General features: G+C 29.1%; 1 protein-coding gene across 5 annotated transcripts in view; it reads left to right on the top strand.

Moving 5' to 3' along the window:
- LOC148284972 (senecionine N-oxygenase-like) overlaps nucleotides 1-9,994 on the top strand; it is a 48,218-nt gene extending 38,224 nt beyond the window's left edge. For all 5 annotated transcript variants that reach the window (XM_088231977.1, XM_088232014.1, XM_088231995.1 and 2 more), the window contains exons 6-8: nucleotides 1,624-1,787; nucleotides 6,438-6,581; nucleotides 9,691-9,994. In XM_088231977.1, coding sequence (XP_088088103.1) covers nucleotides 1,624-1,787; nucleotides 6,438-6,581; nucleotides 9,691-9,903 — 521 coding nt within the window. In that variant the 3' untranslated portion in view covers nucleotides 9,904-9,994. The remainder of the gene's footprint in view (nucleotides 1-1,623; nucleotides 1,788-6,437; nucleotides 6,582-9,690) is intronic.
- The last annotated feature ends 2,033 nt before the right edge of the window (nucleotides 9,995-12,027 follow it).

Genomic DNA, 12,027 nt, shown 5'->3' with positions numbered 1-12,027 from the left:
CGCTTGATAAAATATTTGTTAAGATTGATGTTCGAGTAGTACTACAATTTTAATGTTGTTACCGGCGCTCAAACGTAGAATTATTGTTGCGTGGATTGCGCTAGGCTAGGTTATATTAGGCTTCATATTCGCAATTTGGACAATAAATATGTGATGAATTTGAATAGTTTTGAATTATGTTTATCAAAATTTAAGTATTACTTTTTCACTAAAAATGGTATCACTGGATTACACTCACTACAACATATTAATACATAACTGTAGTCTCATTATTTTTTAAAACAAATCATAGGTATTTCTTATGTACCTACTCTCACTGCCTCCACCTTCCATGGAATCATTTCTCTACAATACCGCAGAGTGTGTGCGGACCAACTACTGCTTTACAAAATTATGACAGGAATGGTTGACTGTACAGAGCTGCTTGGTTTAATAACAATACATGTGCCAGCCAGGATTTGTAGACGGTAGACGGTACCACCTGTTTCATGTACCAATAAGTAAAACATCGTATGTTAAAAATGCTTTTTTTCGTAGGACTTTTTCAATGTACAATACAAAATTTAAAAATATAGATTACACAAACATCACTTTGTCAGATTAAAAATTTACACTAAAAATGTATTATGTAACTTAGTGTCTACTAATATATATAATGTCTATTATAATAATAAATATGTACATCTCCCCTCCCCTCCTTATCCTCTCTTCAAGCATTTTTGTCCTTATCCCGCCCAATTTACAGTAACTTAATGTTCTTAAAATTATTATTTTAAAAATCTTTGATTATTGAGTACATGAAAATAACATTTTGATATTTATACATTGTATGTATTTATTTGATATGTAATATATTTTCTTTACTAACTTTGTATACTATGTGGAAATCTGTTATTAGTTCTGAGTTTATACACTATATCTGTTTGTTTACTAAAAATATGTATGTAGAACTGTTGATTTCCCTAATAAAATAAAATAAAATAAAATAAAATAAAATAAAATAAAATAAAATAAAATAAAATAAAATAAAATAAAATAAAATAAAATAAAATAAAATAAAATAAAATAAAATAAAATAAAATAAAATAAAATAAAATAAAATAAAATAAAATAAAATAAAATAAAATAAAATAAAATAAAATAAAATAAAATAAAATAAAATAAAATAAAATAAAATAAAATAAAATAAAATAAAATAAAATAAAATAAAATAAAATAAAATAAAATAAAATAAAATAAAATAAAATAAAATAAAATAAAATAAAATAAAATAAAATAAAATAAAATAAAATAAAATAAAATAAAATAAAACAAAATAAAACAAAATAAAACAAAATAAAATAAAATAAAATAAAATAAAATAAAATAAAATAAAATAAAATAAAATAAAATAAAATAAAATAAAATAAAATAAAATAAAATAAAATAAAATAAAATAAAATAAAATAAAATAAAATAAAATAAAATAAAATAAAATAAAATAAAATAAAATAAAATAAAATAAAATAAAATAAAATAAAATAAAATAAAATAAAATAAAATAATATAAAATAAAATAAAATAGGGGTGTTTAAAGTCGAATGAATATAAACAGCTAAAATAAATAAACATTTTATCTTCCAGGGTACGCCTACTATTGTCCTTTCCTGGACAATTCCTGCGGTCTAGTTGTGCACAGGACTCATATCGACTTTCTTTATCGACATGTTGTTAATGTTGCACACCCTACAATGTTCTTTATCGGAGTACCCCAACTGTGCTGTGCAGTTCCACTGATGGACATGCAGGTAAAAAATAAATATTGAAGCAAATAATTCTGTGGCATTCGGGTAAACAGGTATTACCTGATTGTGCAGGGGAGCCATTTAAAGCTTTTTTAAAAAAAAATATTTTTATTAAAGAAGGTAAAAACATGAAATCGAAAATATAAAAGGAAAAATAATGAAACCCACTAAACCGCGAAACCGGCTTGTCAGCAGGTTTCTTATTTTTCCTTTACAAAGAGAAACGTTTAAGAAATTTTATAAATTCAAAAATTAATATAAACATTATTAAGAACATACCTAATTTTTACACAAAATTTATTTATAAAAATTAAAATAGATGACATTAAATGATAATCAATAAAAAAAGCTTTGTTACACATTAACCATTTAATTATTTTTTCTTAAAAGCTTTGTCAACATTTTCTTTTAAAATCATCTTAAGAATCTTATTAAAAATGTTTGTAATTATATAATGAAGTGTTCTTTGGCCATACTTGTTTACAAACCTGACAAGCGTTCACGTTGTGCTAGCCTTGTATTATGTGAATGTAAATGCCCTTTTTGGTAGTTACTATCAAATCGGTATCTAGTAACAAAATTGAGCCATAGAATACCATTTACAGACAGGCACCCTTGCTTTTTAAAAAGTTTGGGTACCTCTTCCTTATCAATGCTAGGTGATCTGTTTATAAATTTAAGAGCCCAGGTTTGTAAAGATTGAATTTTTTTAATGTTGGTTTTACAAGAAAGGCCCCAACTATTTCTTTATTATTCAATTCTTTAACATGCAGTTTTAGGTCCAATTCAGGATAAACTATGAATGCGTAAACTTAAAAATGAAATAGGTAAAGCGATACAAATGTTATTGCGTTTCAAATCATATTTGTTTTTTATTTTTTATTGATGTTGTTACAGGCAATCTTTATAAAAGTTACATGAACCTTCCCTTAAATGTTCTTCATCTCTGTTGTAATATGTTAATATAAACAGTCCTTGTATACAAAAAATTGGACAAACTCAAAATATTGTTGATAAATCCACTTGGTCCACGAAGAATTAAAAAAATTGAAAAAAATAACATTTTCAGGCGTTGCCTAGTATGTAGGTGAAATAATTCAATTAGATGAATCTCACCCGCATAAATAAAGGTTTCAGCTCATAACTTCACAAACATCGACAGATGAAAGAATTGAAGGAATATAGATGTTCAAATATGGACAGAATGGTGAATGTTACACAGTGTATAAAGTGGCCACTTAAATCAGCCATTGACAGGTCATAAGCCCTGTAGATGCCTAGACTTCTATATTACCTTCTCTTAAATGTTCTTCATCTCTGTTGTAATATGTTAATTATATGAACTTGTTACTTTTATACCTAACAATACTTTCGAATCATACGACGCCGACAGTAAGTTATATATATATTTATATATATTTTTTTTAAAGGAATAACCCGCTAAGCCTCTATTTTAAGGCTTGTTAGCAGGTGGGATAGAAGGGGTATGGATGGAGGTAATGAAAAATACACCACAAAACCCAGACCAATTGAGAAAAAAATCTTTCTTGGATTTTTTTCTTGCAACTTGCGGGAATCGAACCAGCGACCCCAGTTTCACAGATAGCCGTCTAACCAACTGCGCCACGGCGCCTGTCGAAATTTGAATGATGATTGAAATGATGATTTTTTTGCATTGTATCTCTTCACCTAACCTCCAGTAGACTTTATGGAGTAAACCTGCATACGTAAGAGGAAACGCGTCGGCCTCGTGGTGCAATGGTCAGCGCGTTTGCTTACCATGCAAGAGGTCTCGGGTTCGATTCCCGACATGGTTGATATGAAATATTTATTCAAAAAGGTATTTTCACACTAAAATATTTCATAGTCCCCCGACTGGTACCTGAAGCGTAAGACTGATCACCTTATACCTTCATGTAACAAAATTGATCGAGATATAGCGGAAAGGGAATGCTGATGATGAAAAGGAAAGTGGTCTGACTTTTCTTCCCGTATTTTGCTCTGGATACACTAGCCATTTACCCAGCCATTTTTGCCCACTGCTGAACATAAGCCTCGCCTATACTTCTTCATACGTCCCTGTCTTGCGCTTTCAGTATCCAGTCACCAGCAATTCTCTTTATATCATCTGACCATCATGTGGGGGTCTTCCTTGACCTTTTTTGTCTTAAGGAGGTCTCAACTCAACTACCCTTTTAGTCCATTTTGGTCTTTTAATCTGGCAATATTTATTTATTTATTTGTACATCAACGGTCAAAAAACTTTTTACTAAAAAATAATAATTTACAGAAATAATCACAGCAGTGCACAATAATCATGTAGTACATAGTATGAAATAATAGAATCTTTAAAACTAAACAATTTAGTAAACATATAATACAAAAAGTTAAAAAGAAACATAATGAATATGGCGATGTTGATATATTTCGTTACTCATTGAGCATATTCAAGACCAAAGTACTACAGGCGACCGACGCGACTGAGTCTAGTTAATAAATCCTCGATCGTATTTATGTATGCTTAAAAGTTGGCCCGTGTTATGTTTTATATTTTTAGTTTATAAAACCCTTTTCAGTTTTCAACATTTTAAATAACTTCACTTTAAAGTTTAGTTTACCGGTGTAAAAAAAAAATAAATAAATATAATTATGTTTTATTTGAATCCTGTTATGCCTTATATTATAAACATAATATAATGTATGTATTATGTCTTAATAGTGTAATATGTTAACTATGTAACTTTATTTTTAAATTTTAATAATATTTTTTTTTAAAAATTTTTATATTTGAAAAAATGTTAATTATGTTTAATGTGTAACTTTTTCTTATTATATAGTATGTATAATGTAAAAGCCCCATGGGCGTCAACAGAAAGAAAAATAAAAATAAAATAAAAATAAATAAAATAAAATAACATTTCTAAATAAAGATAGCAATAACCATGAGAAAATCTTACGTACTAAATATAAATATAACACAGTAAAGTTGAGAATAACTAGATAATAATAATAAAAAAAAATAATACAACATTAGTACTTAAAAAATAAAAGTTTTTTGAGCAATAAAACAAAAATAAAAAAAGTTAAATTACTAAATAATAATACCTCTATTTAGTGAAATCATCATCATCAGTTGGTTGGAAGAAGTTGCCATTTGGCAATGAATCCACCAATGTAAAATTTAAAATTATGTCTAACATGTTAAATAAAGTAATAAAAAATTACGTATTCTAGGAAACAAAGTTAAATTTAATAATATATTTAGTTTTAATTCATGTATTGAAGATATCGAATATTTGTTCTAATTCATTTCCATACCTATGTATCCTGGGTACTGGGTATAGGAGAGTACATTTCAAAGTTGGTTCGCGAATTGTTGCAAAAAAATAATTCCTCACTTCTAGTGCACCTACTAGGTATTCGAATTTGAATTAGTTCAAGCAGAGCAGGGCTGTCAATTATCGATTTCATTATTTTTAATAAGAATAATAAATCATATAAATATGTCCCGCAAATTACCATTTAAGCTTAGCTACTCTTTCGACTTCTTATCTGGGGTGATATTCTGAAACTTCTCTACCCCCTGAGATTAATTAATTAGGGGATTTTAATTGTTTGCATGCGTTTACACTTTTCTTCATACCTGGCAACACTAATGATAAGACGTCAAATAAATGTGAACACGTGAAATCAAACATAATGATTTTCATTTAGAACATAATTATTAATAAAATACAGGTGGTAAAAACAAATTAATCTGTTATTCTTCTGAAACAGCTGAAACCGTTTCGCAAAAAAATTAAACTGTTACTTTAATAAAAAAAAACCAGGGTATTCATCCATAAATTAAACTGTTTTTTAATTTAACAGTTTAAACGGCTCGAGCAAAACCAACCGTGGCACACCCTGAAGCTACCTTCCCCAAGAAGAAAATATTCAAGAAGAAAATATTCATTCTATGCTTACGACCGCGGCTCCTCGAGCAGCGAAGCAAAAAGTGCGATCCTGGGAGGAAGAGTGTCCATGGGTTATGCCCATACTATTTTAAAACAGTTAGATTAACATATCATGTGACTAGTTTTTCGTAAAAAGTAACAGTTTAATTTCTTTGTTTGAAACTGTTGCTTTAATCAGATTTTATCACTCTTCTCTTAACTGTTATTTAGAAACCGATTCACGAAACAGATTTATTTGTGAAACGATAACTGTAACTGCTACTCCTTTTAAATAACCAAAACGCCCATCTCTAGTTCGAAAGAGAAGATGCTCTTTTGCTTAAAACTTATATGACCTTGTTGAGAGACACATTTGAAATATTTTGGTAAAGTGTATTAAGCTGTAAAAGATAAAACCTTAATGATATTGCACTGATTTAAATTAGCGAAGCGGTTATTTCATGTTAATCAAATACTTTTTTTTTAGTTTTTTTAAAAAAATATTAATATGTTGTAATTTATAATTTTATTATTTTCCAAATCGTTGTATTTGTTTCTGTTTTGTCTTAACTAAAAAAAGGTATTTTTCCTATGGAGTTTGGACTTGCGTATGTATGAATAAATTGTTTGCACATAACGCAGATCTCTTGAGATTACACTTATTAAAATATTCTTTTGATTTTGGAAATGATTTGTATGCATTTTGACATGGTTTCAGGCCAGATACACGGTTGCTGTTATTAAAGGAGATTTTAAATTACCCTCCAAGGATGGAATGATGGATGCCGTCACAAAAGCTTATGAAGATAGAAAAAGAATAGGAAGGAAAAAACAAGACACCCATTTGCTAGCGGAACACGAGGTATATACAAATTTTATAATTTCAAAATAATAATCTTTAAAAATATCGTATTTGTGTGTTCAATTTCAAATTCTTAAAAGAGACATTTTTATTTATTTATTGCAAAAAAATAATATACATACTTAATAACTGGGAATCTATATAAACCAATTAATGTAAAATGAAAACGGAGTGTTCTCTGTTTAATATAGTCTCCATCTAACATGGCACAGCCTGTTCCAAAATGGAGATTTTCTATCTTTAGATCATAAGTAGTCCTATACTAATAAAACAATAACATAAAAAAGAAAAACTAAAACCACTTATTTATAAATGCCTAGCTAATCAAATGTAATAAATTAAAAACAGTTATTATACAAATATAAAGTATATATATGTGCCAAGAATACATGTTACTTAAACATTTCATTGCTTTATATTTGTTTTATTATTAAAAATATAAATAATATGTGTACCAATTATATAAAGTACTACGTTTATTGATTTACATATATTTTTCAAAAAAATCTCTCGCTACACTATTTATACGTGCAGTTATTTTTATTTTAAAATTTGTTCTATATTTTGAGTATTTTATATTTGGCAATAAATCATTAAATATTTTTGGAGAAATTACATTGTATTGCTTTTTACCAAAGGCGGTTGATACAAATGGTACATTATCATAAATCTTTTAAAATTAAAATTGACATAATACTAGAGACAAGGTAAACTGGTATAAATTTTATACATACCTTCTTATAATGCATATAATTTACTGAGATTGACGGGGAGTTTTTCAAGAAAGATTCACGGTACGTCTAGATAGCCTAACTCTGTTCAAAATTAGCCCTTTACACTCCTGGCTACCGTACTCGTCACACATCAAACTGCTTATTTCATGTACCATCTGTTCATACAAACTATGTACAGAACTCTCCACTTGTACGCATCGCTAGATAGTACCTATAATTCAAACTTCCATTCTATTGACACTTTCGATTATAATAAAAAAAAAATTAAATGCGAGCTCTAAAATGAATACTAAACGGTAGTCTTAAGTCTTTAACGGTATTTCATATTAAATCATTTTAAAAATTAAACCTATTACACATTTAGTTGTATTTTAAATATAATTATAAATTCAGTTCATACATAAGACACCGTACAGGCAAAAGAAAATGACTGAAATTCACTATCGAAGATCACGCGGGTTGACAGACACTGACTTTACAAATTGAGAAGCGTCGGAGTTATTGTTTCTTGACATGGGGGTGATTTATGGATCCCGGGTGGCCAAAGCAAAAGAACTCGTGGTCCTTGGGACAGAAAATATAATCAAGGCCACTGTACAATAAGTATCTCAAAACGTCTTGTAGCTACTGAGCGCATGTGTGGTTGTCATTATAGTTCTTCGTTAACAATTACGATATAATTTGGTAAAAGATAAGAGCTAGATAACAACACGTCGTGCTGCTACAACGCTCATGAAATTGAAAGGAAAAATTACACTGTGACATGTCTAATTCGTCCACTTTAAAAACTTGTTAATGCTCCTAACTTAATGTACAACTGTTGAGATTATAATGCCCAGTACCGGTAACTCCCTTTGATCGCGGGGGATGCGTTCTGGACATGGCCGCGATTAGCAAAATTTCGCGATCAACGGGGTATTTTTCACGGAACTCTTTCAGATATTTTTCAGCTGATTTTAATTTTATTTTAAAGCAATGCAAGTTTGATTGTTATCAAAACCGATCAAACCAACCATTGCTTGCTTTAAAAACAATTTCTGATCGCTTTTTTTTCCATTGATCGGACTGTAGACTCGGGACTGTCAACAGGCCGGCTTCTCCTGAAGAGTTTTCAGTGGTTTCAAATGCTGAGAAGTTCCTGATTGGATTCCACTCTAGAATAACCTTCCCGTTCTCAACATTATTAGCTTAATTTTAAGTAATATAATTGCAGAAAAATCCACTTGCTGAAATATAAACCTCATATATCTTAAGCAAGGTCAAAAATTACGCAGCTCCCATAAAAAAAATATCTGAAAAAAAACTTATCTTATTATTTGTTTTGTACACCATTTTGTGAAAAGGACCGAAATGATATTGTTATGGTAATTGTTTTAATCATTATAGTGTAAAGTTTTTGCAAACCAAGTTTTGTGAAATTTCCATTGAAAATAAACGTAAAAATTAAATTTTTGAATAAACAATTATAAAAGCGCCATCTACGAAAAATTAGTTTCATATTTTCGTTTAAAATCACCTTAATGTCCCATTTTGTGGGACAATAAATAAGTATTTATTCCATCTGCCAGTCGGTAGCACTAACTATGCACAACACTCTTTCCTCTATCGTTCTTTCTCAAACTATAATACAATGATTTTTTTCATCTATTGATATATTTAACCTGCCCCTTATTTATTTTAAAAATAAATTAAACTCATTCTTTCTGCATGCGATACGCTCCCACTTGCTATTTAAAGAAGCTCACGCTTACACACACCTGCACACTTACTCCCACACAAATACACACAAACACACCTCTACACTTACTCTCATACAAATACACCGTTTTGTTTTACCACAATTTAATATGTGATGGTACTACTTGCAAACCCGGCAAAACCCTAAATCTAAAAAAAGTGATACATTAATTGAAACTTATTCAAAATAAAAAGACTTATAACATTGTCAGTTAAAAATACGGCTTTATTTGTAATTATCGGATTTGTTGCAAACATGGCAACCTCTTCTTGAGTATTGTAAAGTTGGAATTAAAAAAATTAAATTTATTATTTCACCACTGTTTCTTGACATAATCATGCTTATGTCGTCACTATTTACGTATAAACTATTTACTGATTTTAATAAAAAAAATAAGTTTAAAAAAAGTCGGGGTTAAGTTTAGTTTTTTGTGATTTGCCCAAAATAAAGAAATATGGATTTTGCCGGGTTTGCAAATAGTACCCTCATGTATGATTTTTATTTAGAAACTTCGCTGGTCTGTCTTTAAACCGTTTTTTTATGTTATGATATCACTGTCGACTGTTTGTTTCTGTAAAATAAATAAATAAATTATTAAAGCATAAATTGTTAACTGTTTCCCTTTTTTTTGTTTTAGGCTTCATATTTCCTATCCATGGCACAGGAGTCAGGTGTGAAGCCTGTACCAAAGGTTTTTTGCGACATCCGAATGAGCACAATGCAGACGAAAGTTAATCTCTACATATATAGAAACTACAAGTACAAGATTATAGATGACAATACTTTTGTCAGAACTTATGCCGGGGAAACTATCGAAAATGGCATAGAAAACGGGGTAGAGGAAAAATAATGTCAACTATTGGCTTAGTATGAACATCTGACATCTTCGATCAATTATACATGATTTTCAAATATTAAATGATTTATTGCCAAATATAAAAGACTCAAAATGTAAAACAAATTTTAAAATAAAAATAACTGCACATATAAATCGTGTAGCGAGAGATTTTTTGAAAAATATATGTAAATCAATAAACGTAGTACTTTATATAATTGGTACACATATTATTTATATTGTTATGTATTTTATTGCTTTATATTTGTTTTATTATATATTATACTTTATTATTTATGTTTAAGTAACATGTATTCTTGGCACACATATATACTTTATATTTGTATAATAATGATTTTTAATTTCTTACATTTGATTAGATAGGCATTTATAATAAAGTAGTTTTAGTTTTTCTTTTTTATGTTATTGTTTTATTAGTATAGGACTACTTACGCTCTAAAGATAAATAATCTCCATCTTAGAACAGGCGGTGCCATGTTAGATGGAGATTATCATAAACAGAGAACACCCCGTTTTCATTTTACATTAATTGGTTTTATATAGATTACCTGTTATTAAGTATGTTTATTTTTTTTGCAATAAATTTACAAATAATAAATAATAAATAAATAATAATAATTAATAGAAAGACGCGCCCTACAGTGTAAAATATTTTTTAAAGTATTGACGTGAAAACGTTCCCATTGTTACTGAGTTTTTTATGCCAGTAGTGTAATCTGAATCTTCTTTACCACCTAGGTCCTAGAGAGTGGTTAATTTGGGGATTTTTTTTAATACAACGACGCTTTCCTTCATATAATGGCTACACGTCAAATGTTGTATAAAACTGTTAAAAAAAACGAATACGGTTTGGTCAATTCAACCTAATTAAGTATTTTGCGTAATAGTTAAGGTCGCAATAATGTTTTAAATGAAAATCATCATGTTTGATTTCACGTGTAAATATTTATTTGACGTACCACCAGTGAGGCCAGATATGAATCAAAGTGTAAACGCATGCAAAAAATAAAAATTCGTAAATTAATCACTCTCTAGGACAGCGGTTCTTAACTTTTTTGACTGGCGACCCTAAATGCAAATAAATTTGAAGTCCGCGACCCTGAATGTTTTATCTTATTTTCCAGCGACACTAAAATCATTGAAGTAATTATAGATTGTAAAAAGTCAATAAATTAGAACAATATTTGAGTTTGTCCAAATGTTCGTAGACAAAAGGCTGGACTTCACCCCCTGGGGAGTCATTAAGATTAACAAATTAGAACAGGGATGGAGAATACCTTAAATAAGGGAAGGGAATATGGAAGTCTAGGCATTTACAGGGCTAGGTGGCCACTTAAACCAGCCAATGACAAGTCATAAGCCCTGCAAATGCTTAGACTTCCATATTCCCTTATTTAAGGTATCCTCCATCCCTGCTGTAATTTGTTAATCTTGATGACTCCCGAGGGGATGAAATCCAGCCTTTTGTCTACGAACATTTGGACAAACTCAAATATTGTAATGAAACCAACTGGTCCAAGAAGAAGTTTAAAAATTAAAAAAATATTTTCAGGCGTTGCCTAGTATGTGAAATAATTCAGTCAGATGAATTTCTTCACAATAATAAAGGTTTCAGCTCAAAAGAGCTGTAAAAACTAAGAGAAGTAAAAACTTTACTAAAATCAACAAATGGAAGAATTCAAGAAATATGGATGTTCAAACATAGGCAAAATGGTGAATGTTACACAGTGTGTAAAGTGGCTACTTAAACCAGCCAATGACAGGTCATAAGCCTTGTAAATGCCTAGACTTCCATATTCCCTTATATAAGGTATTCTCCATCCCTGTTGTAATTTGTTATTAAATTTGAATTGAAAAACTTTTTTTTTCTTTACGACTTTATTGAAATCACACAAACCAGTATTACAATATTATGCTCTATATTTTATGCTAGTACCTAATGAGATAAAATTAGTGATGTAACATCGATTTACCTATTGATCAAAATTAAAAATATTCGATATTAAAAATATTTTAAAATTCTATATTTTGTCACTTTTTTGGGATTTGCCGCGACCCAAGATTAAGAAACGCTGCTCTAGGAGGTAGAGAAGATTCAGAATACCACCCCAGGATTTC

The sequence above is a fragment of the Micrasema longulum genome, unplaced genomic scaffold (genome assembly GCF_059751315.1).
Source record: "Micrasema longulum isolate JH-2025_06_02 unplaced genomic scaffold, ASM5975131v1 h1tg000072l, whole genome shotgun sequence".
Classification (NCBI taxonomy): Eukaryota; Metazoa; Arthropoda; class Insecta; order Trichoptera; family Brachycentridae; genus Micrasema; species Micrasema longulum.
Note: the sequence above shows the minus strand (reverse complement) of the source record. Positions and strands in the feature narration are given on the sequence as shown.